The sequence below is a fragment of the Lutra lutra genome, chromosome 12 (genome assembly GCF_902655055.1).
Source record: "Lutra lutra chromosome 12, mLutLut1.2, whole genome shotgun sequence".
NCBI lineage: Eukaryota > Metazoa > Chordata > Mammalia > Carnivora > Mustelidae > Lutra > Lutra lutra.
This window is the reverse complement of record NC_062289.1, coordinates 65,666,954-65,691,552: the sequence shown is the minus strand read 5'-3', so window position 1 is coordinate 65,691,552 and position 24,599 is coordinate 65,666,954. Positions and strand designations below refer to the sequence as shown.

At 48.7% G+C, this 24,599-nt stretch overlaps 2 protein-coding genes across 7 annotated transcripts; one reads left to right on the top strand and one right to left on the bottom strand.

The window, feature by feature from the left end:
* Positions 1-296: 296 nt before the first annotated feature.
* LOC125082436 (immunoglobulin iota chain-like) lies at positions 297-1,368 on the bottom strand. Its single transcript, XM_047698101.1, is given in 3 exon segments — positions 297-908; positions 994-1,042; positions 1,044-1,368. Coding segments are annotated over 3 exon segments (585 nt in total). The 5' UTR covers positions 1,173-1,368; the 3' UTR covers positions 297-501.
* Positions 1,369-14,646: 13,278 nt separating this feature from the next.
* PRAME (PRAME nuclear receptor transcriptional regulator) lies at positions 14,647-23,792 on the top strand. Of its 6 annotated transcripts, none has more exons than XM_047698278.1 (5): positions 14,647-15,066; positions 17,461-17,830; positions 20,828-21,127; positions 21,533-22,123; positions 23,006-23,792. In XM_047698278.1, exons 2-5 carry the CDS (start codon positions 17,721-17,723, stop codon positions 23,529-23,531), a joined length of 1,527 nt encoding a protein of 508 aa, XP_047554234.1. In that variant the 5' UTR covers positions 14,647-15,066; positions 17,461-17,720; the 3' UTR covers positions 23,532-23,792. The 6 variants fall into 6 exon arrangements, with proteins under 6 accessions (XP_047554234.1, XP_047554232.1, XP_047554233.1 ...); XM_047698276.1 differs by having other exon boundaries at positions 14,648-15,066; positions 20,825-21,127; XM_047698277.1 differs by lacking the exon at positions 14,647-15,066 and adding an exon at positions 16,692-16,775 and having other exon boundaries at positions 20,825-21,127.
* Positions 23,793-24,599: the final 807 nt, after the last annotated feature.

Genomic DNA, 24,599 nt, shown 5'->3' with positions numbered 1-24,599 from the left:
CCTTCTTTTTTTTTTTTTAAGATTTTATTTATTTATTTGACAGAGAGAGATCACAAGTAGGCAGAGAGGCAGGCAGAGAGAGAGGAAGGGAAGCAGGCTCCCTGCTGAGCAGAGAGCCCGATGCGGGACTCGATCCCAGGACCCTGAGATCATGACCTGAGCCGAAGGCAGCGGCTTAACCCACTGAGCCACCCAGGCGCCCCTGCATCCCACTCCTTCTGACCTTTCACAGAACATCTGCGGCCTCCCCAGGACAATTCAGCACACCAGACGCACCAAACTCAGTGGGACAACTGTGCAAGACACAAGCGAGTTTAATCCCCCAATCTGGCCTTCCGGGGGCAGAGGGGAGGGGGACAATAAGAATTTGCGGGGTTTCAGCAAAGCTGCCAAACAGGAAAAAGCTGAGCCAGGACTCTTCTCCTCGGCCCTGTGAAGCTCATGGCCCCAGCCCTCCTTGCCCACACGCGCCTCTCCCTGAGGATGCATGCCCGTCTGTCTTTAGATCACAGTATGTGAGTCTTGGGGTGCCTGGGACCCTGGAGCAGCAGGCTCCTTCTCTTCCCTTGTCATCACCCTCACCTTTTCCATGCCCTGGAACCCCACCGCACAGTAATACATCCCCTCGTCCTCAGGCTGCAGCTCTGCGATGTTCAAATACCCCGTGTTCTTGGCCACATCTTTGGATCCAGAGAAGCGAGGGGGGATCTTGAAGCCCTGGTCATTGTCTGAGTGGGAGAAATATCTCAGCACGAATCTGGGAGGGTGACCGGGCCTCTGCTGGTACCAGTAGATGCTGTAAATGCTGATGTCATGGTCTCCGTTCAAGGTGCAAGGCAGGTGGATTGTGGTTCCCAGAGATGAGGACACAGATGGCGGCTGGCTCAGCCCTGGCTGGGAGCCACAGCCTGGGGACACAGAAGCACATGGGTATTTGGGGCAGGTGAGGGGAGGGGATGGGGCTAGGGGTGGCAAGCTCTGGGGTATTCTCACCTATGCAGTGAGCGACGAGTACCAGCAGGGCAGGAGTCCAGGACATGGTTATAGACGTGCTGGGCTCTGTCTCCTTTGTGCTGCCATGGCTCCTGAGCCCCTCTCAGGGCTGGGCCAGCACCCTCCTGTGCCCTCCCAGGGGTGGAGCCATTGCAGGCCTGCTTCCTGGCCGCCACCATCCTGAACTTTCTAGAATTTGCAGCGTCGGTTGGGGAACGGTCCCACGGCTGCCTCTGTGGCTCTTGCCTTGGCCCCTTGGAAGCGTCCGGGGAGGAAGCACCTGCTGGAATCTCACGGGCCAGTGCCCAGGAGGCCAGCCTGCAAGGTTGGGTGTCTGAGGTAGGGTAACCTCAACGTCCTCCTGAGGGAGCTGAACCCCCCAATAATATGGTTCTTGTCCAAATTTACATGCCCGGTGAAACAGTAGAGAGAACACAACCTTAGGGTGGTGAAAACACCTGCTTTGTACAGCAGAAAATGCTGTGGCCCTGGGGTGAGTGCGGTACTCTGTCCCCTTCCACATTCCTGCTGCTCCCTTCCGCCAAACCCAGTCCGCTTTCCTCCTAGAATGAAGTAGCTGTGGCTCACAGCTTCTGAGAAAGAAGCACCAGAAGGGACTTGCTGTTGGGGGTGGGAGTGCCCAGGTGGGGCCCAGAGCAGGTGGGGGCAGAGGTAGAGCAGCCTTTTCCCCCCATCGGGTCCTCCAGGGGCCTGGCCCTAGCCTTTCTGACCTCTATCCTCTTCACAATAGTCTCCCTGGGGAGCAAGTATGTCAGTGTCCCCCTGGTCCTCGGCCCCCTCTTTGGCCAGTCCCTGCCCCTGTAGAGGTTCTGTGTGTCCCATCCCTGCCCCACCTGCGTTTGACCCCCATCACCGAGCACTTCCAGAAGGCCTGATGCCTACTCTCTGCTCTGTGCTGCCCACAAAGCCCTCCCCACAAAGCCCTCAGATGAAGACTAATGTCCCTATGTTAATCAGAAGCTCTCCAGAGAAATAGAACCAATAGGCGATATATGTAAGAAGAGATTTATTATGAGAACTTGCCTCACTCAAGTATGGAGATTGGGAAGTCCCGTGATCTGCCAGATGTCTGCAAGACGGTGGACCCAGCGATCCATGACCCACCATCTTGCAGACCCGGGAAAGTCAGTGGTGTCGCTCATTCTGAGTCTAGAGGCCTGAGAATCAGGGGAGCCGGTGGTGGAAAGCCCAGTCCAAGGGCAGGGGAAGACCAATGTCCCAGCTCAGTGGGAGACGGGAAGCAGAAAGGGACCAATTCCTCCTTCTTTCTCCTTTCTGTTCTAGTCAGGCCCTTGATGAACTGGAAGATGCCCACCCACTTTGGGGAGGGTCTCCTGCTTCAGTGAATACACTGGTTCAAATGTTAATCTCATTTAGAGACGCCTTCACAGACACACCTAGAAATAATGTTGAATCTGGGCATCCTTTGGACGAGTCCAACTGACACATGAAATCAACCATCACACCTTACCATCCCTTCTCTCCTCATCTCATTCTAGAACTTTCTCAGCAAGACATAGCCACAGAGGGAAGCCAAGGAAGTGAAGTGGGTCCTCAGTTCTCATGGGGCTCTTTTTTTTTTTTTTAATATTTTATTTATTTGAGAGAGAGAGAGAGAGCACAAGCAGGGGGCTTGTGAGGGAGAAGCAGGCTCCCCACTGAGCCTGGAGCCCGATGTGAGATCATGACCTGAGCCCAAGGCAGACACTTAACCTACTGAGCCAACCAGGCACCCTCTAAGGGGGCTCTAAGGCAAGGTCTCTCTTCTGGTGGAGGTAAAAGAAAGAAAAGAAAAAAAGAAAAGGGGTTACTCCAGGGGGTGGGTCACCTCAGCTGTTGTTTCTCCTCAAAAGGCATAAGTAGGACCAGCCACTAAGATGAGAACATATGCTGAATTCTAGAGGGGGTTGCAAGGTGTTCCATGCTTGGAATAATTTCCAGGGCAGAGTGCAGAAAAACTCCTGGCTCTGACTTAGCTCCCCATGGGACTGGCAGTCTGCCAGCTGGCTCCTTCTGGTGTCCATGCTGAAGGTCTTCTGGGTCATACTGACAGTGGGGACCAAGAGAGCTCCCAGCCAGAGGGAAAGAAATCCTCTCCCAGGGCAGGAAAGGAAGCAACGGGGGTTCCCCACCAGTAATGTGCCTACCCACACCCTGCAGTTACAGGTGTGATTGTCTGGGGTTTATTATGAATAAGAAAAGACACCCTTAGAGCTCTCATCCCCTAAGAAACTCCAGGCAGACAGTCTCTCCTTTGCTGTCGTGCCCTCTGCTCCCTTGTGGTGCATTCAATATACTTTTATTCCCGAGAGAGAGAGAGAGAGAGAGAGAGAGAGAGAGAGAGAGAAAGAAAGGGAGAGAGAATGAAAGAAAAGGGAAGGGGGGGGCAGAGGAAGGAAGAAGGGAGGGAAGGAAGGAAGGAAAGGAAGGAAGGAGCTCCAAAAGTTTCAGGAGCTCTGTGCCAGGAACTGGAAGAAGATCAAATATATATTTCTTATCATAAATCACAGTATCACCGGCTGGTGCTCCTACCTAGGGAAGCCTTATTTACTGCTATTTTAGGAGAAATTAGGATTTGGGTTTTTATATGACCTCTTCTTCCAGGTAGACTATTCTTTGTGAGTCTTTGGTCAAGAGCAGCCACTGTGAATATCCATGGTTCCTATCCCCATGGAACTTAGAGTCTAGTAGGGAATCAGTAAATACAGTTGACCCTTGAATGACTCTGATTTGAACTGTGTGGGTGTACTGATATGTGGTGTTTTTTTTTAAGATTTTATTTATTTATTTGACAGACAGAGCTCACAAGCAGGCAGAGAGGCAGGCAGAGAGAGAGGAGGAAGCAGGCTCCCCGCGGAGCAGAGAGCCGGTTGTGGGGCTCGATTCCCGGAACCCTGGGATCATGACGTCTGCCTAAGCAGAGGCTTAACCCACTGAGCCACCCAGGCACCCCTGATATGTGGATTTTTTAAAAAAGATGTTATTTATTCATTTTTAAAAAGATTTTATTTGTTTATTTGACAGATAGAGATCATAAGTAGGCAGAGAGAGAGGAGGAAGCAGGCTCCCTCCTGAGCAGAGAGCTTGATGTAGGGTTCTATCCCAGGACCCCGGGATCATGACCTGAGCCAAAGGCAGAGGCTTTAGCTCACTAAGCCACCCAGGCACCCCTTATTTTTCATTTGAGAGAAGAGAGAAAGGAGCATGAGTGAGGGATGAGGGAGAAGAAGGGGAGAGGGAGAGGGAGAAGCAGACTTCCTGCTGAGCAGGGAGTCTTGTGGGGATCCCTCCTGGGCCCCAAGATCTCAACTTGTCTCCAAAGGCAGACACCAAACTGACAGCCACCCAGGCACCCCATATGTGGATTTTTAAAATAAATAATAATAATAATAAAATAAATAATAAAAATAAATAAATAAATAAATAATAAATAGGACAGTACTATAAATGTGTTTTTTCTCCCTTATGATTTTCTTAAAAACCCTTTCTTTTCTCTAGCTTACTTTACTTTTTACTTTTTGAGATAAGAAAACACATTCATAACAACTCTGTATTGAAAAGAAAACCCCAAATTGTGCACAAACCTCGTTCAAGACCCAAAACGTCACACTTTGAAAATGACGTAAAGTCCAAGGATGCTTTGCTTATGGATGAAGAACACTGGGCCTGCCTGGGAGAGCTGGAGAGACAAGAAAACCTGCTGGGTGAGCTTGACAGTAACCCAGAGGCAGAGGTCACATATGGAGAGGGAAAAGATCATATCTCAGATGAGACTATGGGCTCCCTTGCTCAGAAAAGTTTTTACAAGGAGATTTCCCAGTGCAAGGTCAAAGACAAGGTCAAGAGAATGATATTGAGCATCACCAGTACCTGCACTTTGGTGATGATGGTGGTTCAGTAGATGACGATGAATCTTCACCAACAGTTTATTTTTCCCACGACACTGAACCAAAGAAGGTACACAAAAATACAGGGAAAAAAAAAAAAACCCACCCACCCACATTGTTATTTTTTAATGAATGGAAAGTAGGAATCAGACATAGCCTTGGAGACCACCAGTTTGCCCTGGAGTACTCAGGGATCAGAACACCAGGAGATACTTACAGAATATTTGTCGATGCTGCAAATGGCGGTGGCGGGGGGGGGGGGGGGCGCACAGCCCTCAGATGTTTCTCCTGAAGCTAAGATGCAGAAAGACTCTTTGATGTGGTGGTGGTGGTGGTGGAGAAAATTAAGCTGTTCGGCATTACGACCCATGGTTTGTAAGGAATCCTGGCTATGAAGAAGCCATTTGCAGAGAGGCTGACAGATCTCTTTGGAGAAGGAAGAAAAATGAGGAAATCCTCAGCAAGAGCTCTCAGCCTCACCAGGAAGAGCATTTTCCTGGCATTATGGCCGAAAAAGAATTTTTACCCTCTTCCTTGACATCACACCCAGCTGCTCCGGCACAGGTATCCCCTGTCTGTCCAGAGAAAAAAGACAGCATCTCAGAAGGGCTGGGGCAAACTCCAAAGAGGGTTTACAAGTTCAAGGCTGCCAGACTGAGTTGGAGACACTAAGTCTTGCCGTGAAATGCAACTGGGTCTGAGAAGCCCGGGGTGTTTGCTCAGAGCATGCAATCCATGCAGATTTTAATGATGCCTGCAAGGAGGCTCCTGGATCAACCAATCACAAAACTACCTGCTTCTCATCAGTGCTATGAAAAGAGCACAAATACATTTTATAATATTCCCATCCTTATCTTCTCCTCAGATGGAATTGCAATATTCGTAGTATTTTTCAAGGGAGTTTGATCTCAATCCTCATTCTTGTCTTTTAATCCAAGTGAAGGCTTTTTAAAGTTTTTATTATATTTATTTCTTTAACTTTGATTCTTTAAGTAATTTCTATACCCACCCTGGGGCTCAAACTCACAACCCTGAGATCAAGAGTCGCATGTTCTTGCAACTGAGCCAGCCAGGTGCTCCAAGGCTTTTTTGAAAAAACAGTAGTTACTTTGCTAATCTTTACTCAGTATTGATCATTTTAGAGAAAATCTTAGGGGCGCCTGGGTGGCTCAGTGGGTTAAAGCCTCTGCCTTCAGCTCAGGTCATGATCCCAGGGTCCTGGGATCAAGCCCCACATCGGGCTCTCTGCTCAGCGGGGAGCCTGCTTCCTCCTCTCTCTCTGCCTGCTTCTCTGCCTACTTGTGATCTCTGTCTGTCAAAAATAAATAAATAAATAAAATTTTTTTTAAAAAGGCAATATTTCTAAACTACAGAGTACATTAATAAACATTTTGGCCAGAATATTAATGTTCCATAAAAACCACAGTGAGCACTTTTTTACTAATTTAATTGCAAATTTAATTTTGTATAATAGAGAAGTCTAAATAAATTTGTTATTAAATATATTTAATGAATGCAAGCAATACATCACTTAATCAAGGATTTGGAATTTTAAAATATTTGTGCGGCGAAATACCAGACGTGTATGAGTAAGTTTATGTACTGCCAGAAGACTTAGCTGTTGAATGTTCTGACTATTTGGTTTACCAAACATCAGTGTATTAGAACTTTGAGATATAGAAGGACATTAAAACCATAATGAGGGGCACCTGGGTGACTCAGTCGGTTAAGCATCTGCCTTCTACTTAGGTCATGATCTCAGGGTCCTGGGATAGAGCCCCAAGTGGGGCTCCTGCTCCGTTGGGAGTCTGCTTCTCCCTCTTCCTCTGCCCACCCTGCTCCCACCCCACTCATGCTCTCTCCCTCTCTCAAATAAATGAATAAAATCTTTCTAAAAATTGAAAAAAATAAAACCATAATGAGTACAATCTGATTTTTTGGATTCAGAAAATACTTTGGTACATTTCAGTGGTTCGGTGTTGCCATTATGAGCAATTAATCATTTTTATCTGCTATACTCTAGACGTACTAGAGCTGTCTGCAGCATTCTCTTGCTGTTGCTTTTCTATGAAATGAACACCCCATGTCCAGTTGAAGAGAAAAAAAGGCTGGGTCTTCCAGAAGATAGGTTTTTCCAAATAACTATAATCATAAACGTCTTTTGTGGGATGCACTGGTATGAATTGGTGAAGGATGGATTGTTGAGTAAGAAAGAGGATCCCAGAATGATCTCAAGCAGTCAGATGGGCAGCTGAAGTGCTAGTAAGAGATATAAAAGGAGAGGAAAAGCCCAAGAGAAATAAATATTTGAGGAAATAGTAGAAGATAAATGTACCAAAATTAAAGGAACATGAAAGACCTCAGCTTGAAATAGCCCATGATGAGAAAAGAAAAACCCTGCACCAGGAAGTATAGTAAAATTAAGGGTTAAAAAAAGAATAAAATCTAGAAGTTTCAAGAGAGAAAAAGATCACCTACAAAGGAACAAGAACCAGACTGACCGCACACATACTTCTGTATGCAAGAAAAAAATGGAGGAATATTTTCAGTGTAATGAACAGGGGGAAGTTCAGCCTAGCATTCTATATCCAGCCAAATTTTATGAACAAGAGAGCATAATATTATTGCATAATAGAATCAGTCTACGTCACAAAAGCCTCAGAAATGTTGGCACCCTTGTCCTGAAGGAAGAAACACTTTTGGGAGAAGTATCAATGCAATTGGCATGCAGGTGGGCTAAATTTCTCATCTAGTTAAGGAGGAGATGTAGAAATCAATTTTTAAAAATTGAGATAAAATCCACACAGCATAAAATTCACCATCTTATGTTCCCACCAGCAATGCACAAGGGTTCCCATTTCTCTATAACCTCATTCATCTTTGTTATTGTCTTTTTGACTCTAGTCATCCCACCAAAGGAGAAGTGGCATCTCCTTGTGGCATGGCTAGTGATGTTGAAAGTCTTTTCATGTGCTCATTGGTCATTTGGCTATCTTCTTTGGAGAACTGTTTATGCTAGTCCTCTGACCACTTTTAAGTCGGATTGCTTGTCTTTTTATTGTTGGGTTCTAGGGATTCTTTACACATTCTAGACAACAGACTCTTACGAGATTTGCAAATATTCTCTCCCATGCTGTGAATTTTATTTTCACTTTCTGGACAGTGTCCTCTGATGCACACGGCCTTTAGTTTTCATGAACCCCATTGATCTGTCTCATTGTTGCGTGTGGTTTTGGGGTCGTGTTTAAGAAATAGATTTAAGGCCACAAAGATTTGATCCTGTTTCCTTCTAAGGGTTTACAGCTTTAGCTTTAGGTTTTGATCCAACCGAGTTCCATTATGTACATGTTGTGGGAGGTTCGTCCATGCAGAATACTGTGCCAAACTCCGTGTCAAACTCTGATTTTATCAAGTAGATGGTGACCATGTGTCTCAGAACCACTGTCACTGAGACTGGCTGGGTCAGCACTAACTGGGTCCAGGGCCCTGGAGGGAGGGAGACTCAGAGACCAGTCCCGTCTCCCTGAGCTGAGAGCCACACGAAATGCAGAGGAAGGCAAGAGAGAAAAGCCCAAGGGCTGTTTCTTGAGAATCCATCTGCAGGTCACGTGGGCAAAGAGAAAGGAAGGTGAAGAGGAGCAGAGAGGTCAGGCCGTGGTGGAGGTACCACAGAGCTCTGGCCCACAGTCCACAGCAGGGGCTGGTCTCTCGGATACGTCTAAAACTTACTAACACCTACGTGGGGGCAGAGATGCCGAAAGATGCTGCTTCCTGATTGGCCAGTCTGAGCATGGTCTGGGGGAGGGCCTTGGCCTCCTGGACCTGCCTCAGTAGGGGTGGAGGGCAGCGCAGGTGCTCCTGGCCCCATTAGGACCCCGTTGGTCCTGGCTGGGCACAGCTGCGATCAGTCACACCCCAGTGAAGACTATGTTGGTACAACTACCTTAGAGTCCCCTGAGAGGTCCCCTGATGGGAGGCGGTATTCTTTTCAGGACGGCTGCACAGCGCCCCCTGCCGACCAAGATGAGCGTGCACCAGCACCAGGCGTCAACGGGGCTTGGGATAGGTAGAATTCTGCGGGCTGTGCACTTGGGAGGGTTAAATTGTATTCTTTTATTACAACTCACCTCTCACTAAAATTTAGCACTTGCTTCTGTGGCGAATGTAGGCATGAGACCACGGCAGTCTTGGCAATACCTATTTATCGCCAAGGGAAACTGCAGTAACGTTCACATCATGTTATAGTTAGTTGTTGACCAACTTTCAAACACAGTTTACACTTATCCATAAGGTTAAATTCTGGTAATTATTAGATTAGACCTGCTGCTATAGTCTCATAGATTTGTTCATTCTAATATCGTGGTAACTGTGTTTCGATTACAATTAGATTTATTTGTGATCCTGGGTACTCGTCAATGTTCTTCAGACAAAGACCTCCAGCATACACCTGTAGCCAGACAAGCCTGGATTTATGGACTTGTTGGAATGTCAGATACTGGATATCCTGGGAAACGGTGGGGTGGCTCAGTTAGAGGGTGTTAGGAAAGAATTATAGGATTTGGGTTTGCTTTCAGAAATTTTGGAGAGGATTCAAGGAAGAAGGACTTTGCTGGGTGGCTGGATGCTGTCAGGCGGGCAGGGTGATTCTATCATTGAAGAGTGTCCTAATTCTAACCTGAGAGGAGGAGCATAAGACATGTATAAAGCTAGAGCTGGTAGGGAAGGAGGCACTCATAGGAGTCAACCAAGGTGGGCGTATGGTCATTTTGTGGTTTGAACAATAGCTCGTGTTTTGTCTGTGTTCAGATATGACTGCAGTATGATCTTGTTTTGTCTTGATCCATCACTGGCCTTGTCTGACGCTGGTGTTCTGTGAAATTGTTTATGTTCTTGGGTGCTACAGGGCTGGGCCAACTCCCAGCAGCCCAAGACCTGGCTGATAGGACCAGGCAGGGTCCCAGCTGTCAGGAGCTCAAAACCCTTTCTCTTGCTCACATATATCTCTTGGGGAAAAAAGGGGCATGGGGGTGGCTCAGTTGGTTAAGCATCTGACTCTTGATTTTGGCTCAGGTCATGATCTCAGGGTTATGAGATTGAGCCCTGAGTTGGGCTCAAGATTCTCTCTCTCCCTCTGCCCCTCCACCCCTGCTCAAGTGGGCTCTCTCCCTCTCTCTAAAAAAAGGAAAAAGATAGTGGTTTTATGAGTATTTTAAATTTGCATCAATGTTATTGTTATGCAGTGCCCAGCCAATCTGTCACTTTTTTAACTCTACCGTACGTGTAGAGATCTATGTTTATGGCTGTCTAGTACTCCATTAACAGGATGACGGTCTCACCCATACCTATTACACTGGAACATCTGGGGGTTGAAGCAAGGCATCAATTTTTTTAAAGATTTTATTTATTTATTTGACAGACAGATCACAAGTAGGCAGAGAGGCAGGCAGAGAGAGAGGAAGGGACGTAGGCTCCCTGCCGAGCAGAGAGCCTGATGCGGGGCTCGATCCCAGGACCCTGAGACCATGACCTGAGCCGAAGGCAGAGGCTTAACCCACTAAGCCACCCAGGCGCCCCAGGCATCAATGTTTCTTAAAGATCCCTGGTGACTTCAAGACACCATGAAGTTTGGAAACCCCTGCCCTGTGTAATACTTCTGGAAATCTTACTTACCACTTGTTAGAATCACGTGGGAGTTTCTTTTAAAAATCTGCTGCCTAAGAAATGGAATCATGGTCATATTCTAATTCTTTTTTTTTAAGATTTTATTTATTTATTTGACAGAGAGAGATCACAAGCAGGCAGAGAGGCAGGCAGAGAGAGAGGAGGAAGCAGGCTCCCCGCTGAGCAGAGAGCCCGATGCGGGGCTCGATCCCAGGACCCTGAGATCATGACCTGAGCCGAAGGCAGCGGCTTAACTCACTGAGCCACCCAGGCGCCCCTCTAATTCTTTATCTGAGTGTTAGTCACACAGCAGAGTTCAGTTGGTGAGAGCCCATCAAGATGTACACTTGTGTTCCGTTTGCTTGTCTGTAGGCGAAACTTCAGGAAAGCATTTCCAGAAGTCATCCTGTTGTCCGAACAGCTCTCAAACCGAAGGTACAAGAACCATTGGGCGGGCTCAGGCTTTCATGGTGTCTAAGGCTCCTCAGTGATCCTTCCGTGATTCTTGCTGCCCTGAAGACTGACCAACCCTGAGGTCACATGCACCTCACATCTCCCCACGAAACAGAGGGGGGCCCTGGGGGGACAGGGAACATGCCCAGCTGCACTCCACATGAGAGAGGAGCTGCCAGCTGGAAGGGGTGAAGGGACGCCTCGTTTCACTCATCCTGATGGGTTGCTCCCAGAACACTACACATTGTCCCATCCCCACCCACATTGTTAGGCCTTCCTAATCTCTGCTGCGTTCACAGATTTTTTTTTTTCTCTAATTTTCAGCATTGTTATTACCATGAAGGCATGCTTTTGGCCTTTACCCTTTAGCCTTCTGGGAGCTGCCCATGTATATGTCTGTATGTTTCCATGAGATCCATTTTCCCTCTCTTGATTGGGGTTTTCTCATTTCCCAGACCTTAATCAACTGCCTTAAAAATTTATTGTCCCAGTTTATAATCCAGCATTTACAGTTGTCTCTTTTATCTTTTTGGATGGAAAATTTTAGTTTGATATTCACTGACTTGCTTCCCCTTTGCTTAGTGCCATGCTCAAACAGCACCTCCAGGTTACAGAAAAAAATGTTCTCCTGCAGATTACTCATTATCTTTATAGCTTTACTCTAATCCCCTTTGGGTTTCTTTCTTAATGCCGTGTGGTACAGAGTCTGTCTTAATTTTCCTCCCTACGGAGAACCAGTTTTAACAATAGCATCAATTAATCCATCAATTAAACCACTGGTTTTCAGGTTTTTTGTTTTTGTTTTGCCTTATACGCCAAGTGTCTACTTGAAGTCTCTTTTCCAGCAGGAACTCCCTGACCTTGATCATGTGCCAAGTTCATGCCACAGTTGGTGCCTGAAACCCCGAGGTACCTAGATTAGGAGAAGTGCCTGAAATTTAGTAAGTCCAGGGGAAATCAAAGACCTTAGTTCCCCCGTCCCCCATGTCTTGCTGGGCAGAGACTGATAGGCTTTGGACTAAAAATTGAGAGGAAAAGCTGCACTGGAACTTAAGGTCATGAGAAAATCAGTGTGGCAGGTAAAATGGCATGCTATTTACAACATCCACCTCAACTGGAAGAGGGGCATCTGAGAGGCTCCTGCTGGTGCTGAGTGGGGAGATCATTTGGAGTTTTTTCCTTTTTTGTTTTGTTTTTTTTTTTTTTTTAAAGATTTTATTTGACAGAGAGGGAGAGAGCGCAGCAGAGGGAGAAGGAGACTCTCTGTTGAGCAGGGAACCGATTTGGGACTCGATCCCAGGACTCTGGGATTGTGATCTGAGCCGAAGGCAGACACTTAACCAGCTGAGCCACCCAGGCGTCCCTAATTTGGAGTTTCTTTTGGGAGAATCTAGAGGTGTGAATGGCTCCTGCCCATAAAGGAGCATGTCCAGGCTGACAGGCTGTGGGAAGGAAGGGGAGATTGGCTCATGGAGAGTGGAGTGAGGTTTCGCTCACTTCCATTACCCTGGGAACTTCTCCTCTGTCCCCTGTGAAGACAGAATACATTATACCTGCAGACTATTGAAGTTGGATTTATTCTGGTGAAGGAGAGGGGTTTGGGGTTCTGGGTAAGAGCCAAGGTCAGAGGAGGGTGCCCAGCCTCAGCTGCTGCAAATTATTTTAGTTGAGGTTTTTTGGTTTACAAGAGGTAACCACGAGGATGCCCACAGAAGGAACATCTCTTGGGTTCTGCCGGGAGCTGGACAGGTACTCAAGAAGGGTGCTTCTGTATCGTCACCCAAGGTGCTTCTTATCACCTAATGTTTAAACATTTTCTTTCTCCGTGTCCTCAAAGGCCACAGTTGGGGCTCCGGTGAGCTCAGTGGGAAAGGGGATGTTCACTTTGAAACAAAGTGATTCAGAACCTCTAAGGCCAGCAAGAAACCAAGATAAAACCCAGGGGTGATGGTTCTAACAGAGATACTCAGACCCACAAAAAGGAGGGGTCCCTGACATAGGGAAGTAAGGAGTGTCCTAGTCCTGGTCCCGGATCCTGGGAGCAGCAGAGTCTGTGCAACCTAATTCTAGACACCTAGAGGATGGAAGAACATGTCTGAGAACTCACAGATGGGGGTGCAGGTGCCCCTACTGTCTTCTCTCCCCCACTGGAGGTGAGAGTGTGGCCTCCAGGCTAACCTCTCTGATCCCTGATTTCAGTCCTACCTCAAGCCCAGGTCCTTGCGTGGCCAAGGCCACAGCTGGGGTTAGGCTGAAGGAGAAAATGAAAGCATCATCATCACAAAAATGAATGAAAAAGTGAATGATTCCTTTGTAATCTATTGACCACATCATTAAGAATGCCCAGAGGGTTGGGGCGCCTGGGTGGCTCAGTGGGTTAAGCCGCTGCCTTCGGCTCAGGTCATGATCTCAGGGTCCTGGGATCGAGTCCCGCATGGGGCTCTCTGCTCAGCAGGGAACCTGCTTCCCTCTCTCTCTCTCTGCCTGCCTCTCTGTCTACTTGTGATCTCTGTCTGTCAAATAAATAAATAAAATCTTTAAAAAAAAAAAAAAAGAATGCCCAGAGGGCACCTGGTGCCCTCATGATCCTCAATAGGTCACCGTAGGGTGGATCTGTGCACCCCTATTTCCAAGCCCTTGTTCTATTTTGAAGCAGTCTTATCTCACGGAGAATCATCATCGAATGCATCTGAGGCACTGCCTACAAATATTTTTATTCTAAGAAGTACACAGGAATGGTTTACATTCAGGGTCTCAGAATGAACCATATATGTAACACATCCTTAATGGATGTTAATGAAGTTAAAAAGAAGGCTCCAGTAGGAGAGAACTATATGGGTCAGACAGGAGAAAAGGAAGGGTGTGTGTGGAACTTCCAGCAGCATTCTTGGGAAGAAATAAGGTACAGCAAATCCTTGACAGGGTGCCTGGCACTGGACAAACGTCTTTTAAGAGGTAGTTACTTCTTTCAGGCGCCTGATGCCCTTAGGGGAAAAGGTTGAGAACCTGCTCTCTCTACAAAACATGGTTCAGAGTAGGCCTGTTGCAGACCCTTGGGGACTCCACTGGGGAACCAAAATACAACGTAAAAGATGGGGAGGTGTCTTCAAACTGCTCACTGGGGCAGGGCCACCTTTAATTCTTACGCCAAGTGCTGGGACTTTGGCGGCGCGCAGAAACCCTTTTCTCAGGTTTAGAAGGACTTTCTGCCCAATTCCCAGAAGGACCCTCCTAGGGTCCAGACGCCTCCGGGGTCCTCCATGCCCCCTCCTCGGTCTCTCCAACAGGCCTGGGACCCTATCTCAGCCATCCAGGTTTCCAAGCCCGCACTGGTGATATGACCCACAGACTGCAGTCCGAGGCTACTTCTCGGCCCTTCCCACCACAGTCGCCAACCAGGAGACGAGGGGTGAGCTGAGCAGGACCTAACTGCCACCTCACACGTGATCCCAACTGACGAAACGAGGTCCTGCCCATGTGAGCACGATGAAGCGATCAGGCCCCAAGATCCCTTTAAGGGACAGGCCCCGCCCCATCTCCCAAGTTCCCCTTAGCAGGAAGCAGGCCCCACCCCAACCACGTGACCCGTAGAAGGCGTGGGGAGCTGGGCCGGCCCTGCTTCTCACGCGATCCAACGTGAGGGGGAGGGGGCCCTGCCCACGTGACCTGTGTGAGGCTGCCAACCCTCTTCTCAGCCCGCACCCCACGTGACTCAGGAAGCTGCCCGCGTCTCAGGAAACTTTGAGAGCTGCAGTTAGGCTCTGAGTCTTGCTTTCCGGCCCCTTGAGAGTGCTTTCAATCCCCAGGTCACCCTTCTCAGCTGCGTCGTAGGCTCTGGGGTCGCGTGGGGCGTCAAAATGTGGAACAGGAGCCCAGGGCTCCCGCACCAAGGAGGCCTCAGGACACCGGAATCTGAAGCTGTCTGGCCCGGGCTTCCTACGTTCTCCTGAGGTTCAGGTGGCCGCGCGGGATGCGGGACGCTTCCTGTGTCCTTTGCTTGATGGGGGATCCGGAGAGGTTCCAAAGGAAAGTCGAGTGGGCGGACTTCCAGGTGGGTACAAACTTCTTTCTTGCTGTAACCACCTGCGCTGCCTCTTACCCTTGACTGGAGACCGCCACGGGGGCTGCCCTCCGGAGACTGCCACCGACGCAGTGGGACAGAGGGCACCGGAGAGGCCCAGTTTCCACCATTGGGACCTACAAGGATGGGCTGACCCTGACACTTGGCCATGCCCTGCCTCTGGACGCAGCTCACCACCAGTTGGCATTAGGAGCCGTCACTGGTGGAAGGGAGTGGAGCTCAGGTAGCCCAGGCACAAGATGGCGGCCCCAAAGTTAGAGCTTGAACTGGTGGTGAATTGGGATAGGATGCCCACGGAAGGGAGTGCACTAGGCAGCACACTAGGTGAATCATTTTGGAAAGCATGACCAATTAGTAATTAGGAAAAGAGAACTGTGGGATTGAATGGCTAGTGCTAGGCTGGGTTGACGCCATAGGGAAGGATAAAGGCAGAGGGCCAGTTGGCAATTGAAAGCCATCCTCAGGATCTCCTTGGTAGCAAACAAAGAGGCCTTCATCTTGGGGGGTGGAGGGGGAAGGATGTGGTGTGGGGGAGAAGAGCTAAGGGTCTGGCTGGGATTTAATCTGCAGGGAAGTAGAGTTCCAAAGGAGGTTGAATTCCCAATCAGGGCAGGTCTGCTATACCAAAATCAGCCTGGTTGGGAAAGAATGGCACCCTGGCATATAGATAGAGTTACCTGCATTGAAGCCCCGTGATCTGAAATTCACAGATTCTCCTTAACCCTCTGACATGGAAGTAAGTGGGCCAACCCACCCTATTAAAAACTAAAATATTGAGGTGCCTGGGTGGCTCAGTTAACTGATTAAGCGTCCCACTCTGTCTCCGCCCAGGTCTTGATCTCAGGGTGGTGAGTTCAGGCCCCATGCTGGGTGTGGAGCCTACCTTAAAAAAAAAAAAAAGTACCCCCCCAACCCCCCCCCCCCACTAAGTCTTCTATTTGAATACATTGCAGGGGCATTTTCACTAAGACAAAATATGCTTTTCTTGCTGTCTTCCCCAGTTTCCCTCCTGGCATGTAAGTAGGGCTTGTCCCAGCATAACACAACAAGAGACATGCTTAGGTTGAGAAGGGAGATAAAGGAACCACGCCTTAAAGGACCACAAAACTCTATGGCAAGGGGACTCAATAAATTTTCTCAAGGGAATTTATGCACGTTTACTCAGTATTTCAGTTACCTGATGGTGTGCAATAAGAAAGCCCAAAATTTTGCAGCCTGATTCATTCTTTTTGTTCTTATCTTACATGGTTTCTGTGGCTTAGCTGGATAGTGCTAATTGGTGGCTCATTGGTGTGTCTGAGGATGCAAGCAAGACCTGGGCTGGGGCTGCAGTCATTTGAAGGTTCAGTTGGGCCTTGGATACCCACTTTCAAGGCAGCTCCCTCACATGCCCAGTCAGTTTTTGACAAAAGCCCTTCATTACTTGCTACATGGGCCTTTCCATAAGGCCATAAGGCTGTTTGGGGGTCTCTGTGACACGAGAGCCAGTGTCCAGGGGGAAGCACGGTGGAAGTCACAGTGCCTTTTATGACCTAACTTTGGAAGTCACACACTGTAATTTCCACAGATGATCACAGGTCTGTTTTATTCAGTGTGGCAGGGGACTTCACAAGGGCATGAATGGATACCAGGAGGCAAGAATTATTGTGGTCATTTTGGGTGATGCTTACCACACATGGGTAAATGTGAACAAGGGGAACTGGAATATACAAGCAGTTTGAGGAGCAGACCAGGGAAAGGGCGATATATAAATAATTATGTATTGTTGGACATAGAGTCAAAGTCGATATTACTATCTGGATGTACAAAACATAATTGTGCCCCACTGTTAGAATTGAGTGGGTGGCTCTAGGGAGCCAGATAATAAATAGAATTCTGGGTCAGGATCCAGCTCACAATGGTAACCCTGTGTCATTGCCCAGTTTGCAAAGCCTGATTGGAATAGAATGTTTGGAAGTCAATGCAGCATCCAGATTGGGTCTTTTATCTGTGAGATAAGAACTATCATGATAGGAGAGGCCAAGTGGAGGTCTCTGTACCTGTTCCCATTCCTGGTCAAGATAGTAAATATAAAACAGTATCACACGGTAGGAGGAATGACAGATAATTTTGTCATTCTTAAGGATGCAAAGGGCTCGAGTGGTGGACCTTGTCATATTTCCACTTAATTCAGCAGTCTGTCCTTGCAGAAAGCAGGTTCATCCTGGAAGTTGGCCAAGATTTCTGTAAAGTCACCCAGGTAGTAGCCCCAGCTGAAGCTGCCATTCCAGATGGGCTTGCCTTGCTCAAGCTGGATTAATGAAGTCTCGGGTATATGGTATACAAATGTTAATTGGCAAATGTGTTCATTTCTGTCCCTATCAGGTACCATCTGCTTTCACACAGAACAGGCGAGAGTCTACATTTAATTTTGCCCCAGGATTATGCCCTTCCTGCCTCTGTCAGGAAGAGAGATCTGGACCACCTACACCCGGGCATCCACAGAACATCACACCAGTTCACTACTCTGACTGCATGCCATTCGAGCGAGATTAGGGAGAAATAGCTGGCAGGTTGGAAGCCTTGGTAAGAAACATGCATTGCATCCTTGGAGACGTGCCTGTGAAGATTCAAGGATCTGCTGCATGAGAAGAGCTTGGAGTGCCCCAGGATATGCTGGGTCATACCATCCAAAGGAAAAGATGAATTATCACAATTTGCACCTCCCGTGGCAAAGAAGGAAGCATGACACCTGGTAGGACTCCTCAGGTTTTGGAGACAACATATTCCATATCTTGGAATGCTTCTTTGGCCTGTATACCAGACACAAAAGACTGCCCCATTTTTTTAAGGTATATTGGAGAGTGCGCCTGTGTACATGAGCAGGGGAATTGGGAGGGGCAGAGGGAGAAGCAGACTCCCCACTAAGCATGGAGCCAGACACTGGGCTGGATCCCCAGACCTGGAGATCATGACCTGGGCTGAAGTTAGACACTTAACTGACTGAACCACCAAGGTGCCCAAAAAGACTGTGACTTCGAGTGTATCCCAGACTAGGAACGTTCTCCGCAGAGGAGCAAAGTCTAAGCTGTTGTGAAAGCAGCCCTGGTACTTGGGCCACAAGATGGTGCAATCTGAGGGGACTGGGGGTATCAGTGGTAGGAAAAGGTACCTTCTTAGGGGTCTGGAGCCAGGCTGCGAAGTCTGCAGAGGTGACTCATGTGCTTATAAAGCAGTTCCTGTAGTGCTAGTGGGCCTGGCAGAGGGCCATCAGACACGACATGACCCTATGGCCAGAAATGCTTGTCATGAGGGAAGTTCTGTCAAACCCGCGAAGTCATAAAGTTGGTTAGGTACAGCCACCGTCCATTGTGAAGCAGAAGATCCTGCTGGGTTAGAAGCTGTAGCAGTGCCTGAAGACTTTATCCTCTTTGTGTCCAGCACCCAACTGGTAAGAAAAAGGAGCCCCCATCTTGGTGAGAGTAATTGACCCAGATTAGGAGAGAATAGAGCTGCTTTTAAACCAGGGGATAGAGAAGAATAAATTTGACTCCCGAGGGATCCATTTAGGGTCTCAGTACTCCCTTGCCTCATTGTGCTACAGCCCTCACTGCAAGAGGCACAGGGTGCAGGGGCTCGGACCCCTCGGAGATGAGGTGTGAGCCAGGCCACCTGGCTCGCTAGCAAGGACAGCAGAATGGTAGGGACCTTGAATCTACAATGAATAATGGAGGGAAGACAAGATGAGGAGAATTGATGCATTGGAATCTAGGAGAAGGCCCTAAGAAAATCAGTGTGACATGTTGAATATGTGTTTATAGCATCTTTCAGCAGTATAGTGGGAGGTTGGTGAAGGTCCTTCAGGAGGGTGCAGCAGGGAGATGCTTAGGGGCTTCAGTGGGGAGAAGCTGGAGGTGTGAACAGCTCCTCCCAAGGAAGGCATTTGGCAGGAAGGCTGACAGGCTTAGGGGAGGGGAAGGGAGATTGAGAACGTGAGGAGTTTTCACTGCTGAGTTTTGGGGAGTCTCTTCTCTGTGTCTTGTGCAGATGTCAGTAGAATATACATCCCCCATGAAGGGTTTGGTATTTGAACTTAGTCTTAACCAAGTGAGAGGGGCATGAAGGAGGGGCAAGGGCAGAGACGCCCCTAGGGGCCCACGTGTGGTTTCCCTTGAGCTGTTCCTTCAAAGAAGTGGGCCATTTCAGAAGCACGGGCGGGGGAGGGGGGCTTCAGACATAGCCACTTCTGCAGCCAGGGCCCTGCCTCCTTCAGACGAGCTCTGCCATCAGAACAATTGGTGGATTGTGACAGGGGCCTGGTGCTGCTTACTGGGCCTCGGCTCTGAGCAGGTGCCCCTTCTCACTTATACATAGGTGGAAAATGCTCAGTCGGGTCATAGTCCAGCGTTTTGATGGTTAAAATCATTATTTACCAAACCAGCTCTCTCGTAGTCCCCTCGTTCCCTTGGGAACAGCAGCCTGCTGTAGGGTGAGGGCTGAGAGTGGCTCCAGGGAGTGGCAGAGCAGAGTCAGGGTGGAACTGGAGGAAGGTGGGGCCCAGGTGTGGATTGCTGGCTGTGCTGGGGTGGAGGGAAATGCATATGCTCCATGTGTTTGTAGAGACTGCTACCACAGGGCTGGCCAAGCGCTCTGGCCCTTGCCCAGGGCCCTGCTTGTGGGTATCATTCCTGAGGCCTTTGCGGGTTCTGCAATTGATTTCTGACTTCACCATCCACACAGGCTGAGGTTTTAGCTTCTGTAGTCCAAACTCTAGTTCCTCTGATCCACCATTTTCTAGATTCCAAAACTTGCCTTTTTCTTAAAGAGCAGGGGTGTCTTAACTTCTCCTCTCTGACCTTCTGGTTTTAGCTCTTCCTTTATTTCATTTGGGTTTTCAAGTGGCAGCTCAGAGCACTCATGTTCAGTCGTCCAAGTGTAATCAGAAGTTCACTAATAGATTCTCCAATGTGTCACTCCCCTTTTGTTCCTGGAAGAAACGCTCTGTGATTCTGCTTGGTCATGAGACACTGGTTCGTTCTGTTTAGTAATATTTTATCCAGGACTATTGTATCTACTTACACTTGGGATGGTGCTTTAATTTTCCTTTCTCTTACCTTTCTCTGACATTTTTGTGTCAAAAATTTACTAGCACCGTAAGAGGAGTTTTAGATCTTTCTGATTTTTTTGAAAATAATTTTCTTGCCTCTGATTTGCATTGAAGCCTGGTGGATTATGAGTAGGAATGCACTGTATAGAGCAGGAAGGAGTCCAGATCTGAACATGTGGAAAGTTGCCATTACCATTTTAGTAAGGCCTGCCTGCCTACCAGAGAAGGCAAACAAAAGCTCAGGACCTGACCTGTTGCCACTGGACTAGGGAAAGAGATGGTTGTCCAGTCCTTAAAATCATGTTGGAGATGGTGATGATCTTTGGGGAAAGTTTGAGAAACTAACTTTGGAAAAATTTATGCTCTGTGAAGCTCAGTCAGGAACAGAGATAAAGCCCTAATTACTCTCCTTTCAGCCAGCTGGGATCAGAGTAAGGGACACCGGTGCCACCAGCAGAGAGAGAGAGAGAGAGAGCGTGCTCCAGATTTAGAACTAGAAGTGGTAGGATGGAAGGAGGATAGGGGACCTCCAGGGATCTCACTTCTTGCTAAGAAGGGTGGTGGAGGCTGGGTTGTCCTGGCCCAAAAGAGGGAGGGCTGAGCACCATGAAAATGCACTGAGGATTTTCCCTTACCTTGCAGCAGGTCAGTGGAGATGAGTGGACAAGATCCTCTCAGCCTCTTGGATCTTGCAGCACAGAGCCTCCTGAATGATGAGGACTCAGCTGTCCGTGCCCTGGAGAAGCTCCCTGTGGGCCTCTTCCCAGCACTATCCACGGCAGCTTTTGATGGGGGACACACGAAGACTGTGACAGCAATGGTGCAGGCCTGGCCCTTCCCCTGCCTCCATCTTGGATCGTTAAGAGATCAGTCAATAACTCAAGACCTCTTGGAAGCTGTCCTAGATGGGCTAGAATTGGTTCCTACCAGTGCTGCTTGCCCCAGGTAACTGGAGAGACAGGGTGCTGATAGTGGCGCAGTGACTGAGGAAGCGGGAGCTGGATTCAGGGATGCGGGGCCCAGGCATGTGCCACCAGGTACAATGTCAATCATTGGGAAGCCTTGAGCCATTGCTCAGGGTCCCTCTGAGAAGAGGGCCCTGGTGCAGTTCAGAGCCGATCACGCTGCTGAGGTGGTTAAGGGAATGGGTAGGTTTCTGGGTGGTATCCCCGGAGTGTATAAAAAGGTGGGCACTGAGGAGGGCCCTTTGAACGCATGGTGCAGGGCAGCAGGCAGGGCTGCTGGCTGGCCCAGCGGCCCTTTCCAGGGTTCACTGCTGCTGGTCTCCTCCCAGCCCTGCTGTACTGGCCTGGAAGTCCCAGTCTCTACTATCCTCCTCATTCCCTGCAGGAAATCGAAGCTGAAGGTGCTGGATTTTACCCATGACTTTGAGCACTCCAACTGGGAGGAGTGCTCTGAGACGACTCCTGCTCCCTTTGTCATCACACACATGCTGGAAGAGCCCGAGGCAGACCCGCTGGCGCCCAGTTCCAAAGAACAGCCTCCGCATCACCGAGAACCTGTGGAAATCCACACAGACCTTTTCCTCGGCGGTTTGTTCGGCTTCTTCCACCTGTCGGGGTTCCCCTCGTACATACTGCAGAGAGTTGAGAAGAGTCATGGCTGTCTGCGCCTCCGCTGTCGGACCCTGGTCATCAACCAGGTGCCGTTGCGCAGCCTCGTTGAGATCCTGGGAATGCTGGAGCTGGAGACCATCCGAGAGGTGAGGCTTCATCACAGGAGCAGGTTCTGCTTCCGGTCGGACCTGATCCAGTTCTTCACCCACGTAGGACAGATGAGCAACCTGGGTCACCTCATCATGAACGACATCCCCTGGGATTTCCCTGCAGACTGTTTCTCCTTGCTGAGTCCACTGGGCCACCTCCAGAAGCTCCATCTCATCTTTGGCTGTCTCTCAGGCCAGCTACAGAAGATGCTGAGGTGAGTGTGCGGCAAGTCCTCTGAAGATACACAGGCCAGGGCGCCTGGACGCCGCTCTGGGCATTGCTGCATTGGAGCAGAGACAAGCCTGGGCTTCCCTTCTGTGAGTCCACAGAGTTGCTGCTGGACCCAGACTCCAGGGCGGTGGTCCTGGGCCAGCCAGAGGCTGGTGGCTGCTATAGAAGAGAAAGAGGCAGGTCTGAAATTGTCATCTCATCCACTCATTCATTCACTCACTCCATTCATTCATGCTTAGTCTGTGCCAAGCAGTTAGCTAAGAATGGATATGCAGCCTTGAAAAAAATCTGTCTAGAGTTTATGTAGAGAAGGTGAATAAGGATGGTAAGTTGTGAGGGTGGTGTTTGAGGGAGAAAACTGCCCCCCACAACATCTAAGCTGAGCTGATTTGGTGAACTGACTCTCCTCATAAATGTCTCTCAGATTTCTCTGTGGTACGCCCTGGAATAGGGAGTAGTTCTCCTGGGGCATGGGTCTTTGAGTAAATAGAAGCATGGGGAACCATCTTCCTGAACCTTTTACCGAGTAGAATCTAGGCCTTACCATGAGTAGGAGTTACATCTAAATTTCATTAATTCTATGCTTTATGGAGCATGAGTGATAACTGTGTCGATGTGGCTTGTTAGGAAGCTAAGAGGGGTGCCCAACACCATACTCTGAAAATAGAGAGGTCCTGTGGGGAATGGAGAAATGTTTCATTCCACGCTGTGTTCTTAACTGCTGCAGAAGATGGCTCCCACCATTTGCATCCAGACTGAGGTAGGCGTAGTGCAAATTTCTCAGGCCAGATTTCTGGATCTTTTCCCAATGCATCTGGTGTACACTCTAATTTCCAAGGAGTAAACAGTGTTTGTCTCTCCACAGTGGCCTGCAAAAACCACTAGAGACACTGGTGATTAATGGATGTAGGCTTACTGAGAATGACATCACTTACTTGTCCCAGAGCATTCATGCCACCCACCTGAAGGAGTTGGTCCTCTGTGGCAATAATCTATCCCAGATGGTTCCTGGACCCCTCGCGGTTCTGCTGGGGGAGGTCTCAGGCACTCTGCAGCACCTGAACTTGAGAAGCTGCCGGCTGAAGGAAGCCCAGCTCCGAGCCCTGCTGCCTGCCCTGTGCTGCTGCTCCCACCTCCGCTCTCTGGTGTTCTACGACAATGTCATCTCCACCTCAGGCATCATGAACGTGCTGCAGCACTTAGCGGGGCTGAAGGAGCTGAAGCGTGTGCAGTACCCTGTCCCTGCTGAGTGTGTTGTGTACTTGGATGAATACAGGTGGGGGAACCTCAACAGAGTGGAGCTCGCCCGCGTGCATGCCAAGTTGCAGGAAATGTTGCAGGCACTACAGCGGGCCGACATGGAGTTGACTAACTCAACCTCAGTGGCCTGACTTAATGAGAATGCATAGCTGACCTGATGGGAAAGAGGGGCAGCAGTGGATCCTGGAGCTGTGGCAGTGGATTTCCCGAGGGATGGTGTGGCTTTGAAGAAAACTATGAAAACAAGAGAAAACACAACAAACACTGTGGTGGGGACTCCTATTTCTGGATCCAACTGGGGCTCACTTACTCATTACATCGACAAGCACCGGTCAAAAATCGACCCTGCAGGTGCTGTTTTAGTGCTGGATATAAAAAGAGAGAGTCTCCCAGCACTTTTCCTTCTGGTCTGTTTACCCAATTTCCCTTTCATTTTGCTTCAGCATTCCCACTTTGAACACCATGCAGTTGGGTGAGTTTCTTTTCAAAGCACTTTTTTTTAATAAGGTGGGATCACTGACATATTCATAAAGGGTATAGATGAATGTAGGTGCTCAGTACATAGCTTTTGTTCACCTCTTTATTCAGATATTTGTCAACTTCCTGTTCAGAAACTGCTCTTATTGAGGAAGAGCGTAAACATTCAAGGTGTCTGCTTTCAAAGAACGTAGCTTTGAAAGGGATGGGTACCACTAAACAGGTCACCAAACCCCTAAGAAAGCTGGTTTCAGAGGAGTGCCATGAGAACAACAGGATACCAGTATGGCGAGGGGTTACCAGAGTCAGGGGACTGGGATGGTTGAGCATATGTATTGGTCTGTCCTCAGTTCCTGACGCAGAGCTTCTGAAAGCAGTGTCATTTCCTAGGTAACAACTCTAGAAGTATCCTTTGTCCCAACATTTGGCCTTTGACCCCTACCCCTACCCCTACAAGGGCTCTTGAAACCCTTGTACATACATTCCTAAGTGAGAAGAATACTAGGATCATTTTTTGTTCTAATGACATACTTTAGGCTGGGCGATCAGATGGCTCCCAGGTGGGACTGGTCCCCTGAAAGACCAAACCATGATTAGCTTGGAGTTTTCAGCCCCTGCCTCATTTTCCAGAGGGGGAGGAGGGACTGGAAACGGAGTGAGTTGATACACCTACATGAGGAAAACTCCATAAAACCCCAGTAGTAGGGGTATGGAGAGATGTA

What these genes read in the sequence shown, in the direction of transcription:
- PRAME (XM_047698276.1), top strand. Translation starts at nt 17,721, where the DNA reads ATGAGAAGAGCTTGGAGTGCCCCAGGATATGCTGGGTCATACCATCCA. An exon ending in ACCAGTGCTGCTTGCCCCAG is followed by an intron (nt 21,128 to 21,532) that starts GTAACTGGAGAG and finishes CATTCCCTGCAG; the next exon opens with GAAATCGAAGCTGAAGGTGC. An exon ending in CAGCTACAGAAGATGCTGAG is followed by an intron (nt 22,124 to 23,005) that starts GTGAGTGTGCGG and finishes GTCTCTCCACAG; the next exon opens with TGGCCTGCAAAAACCACTAG.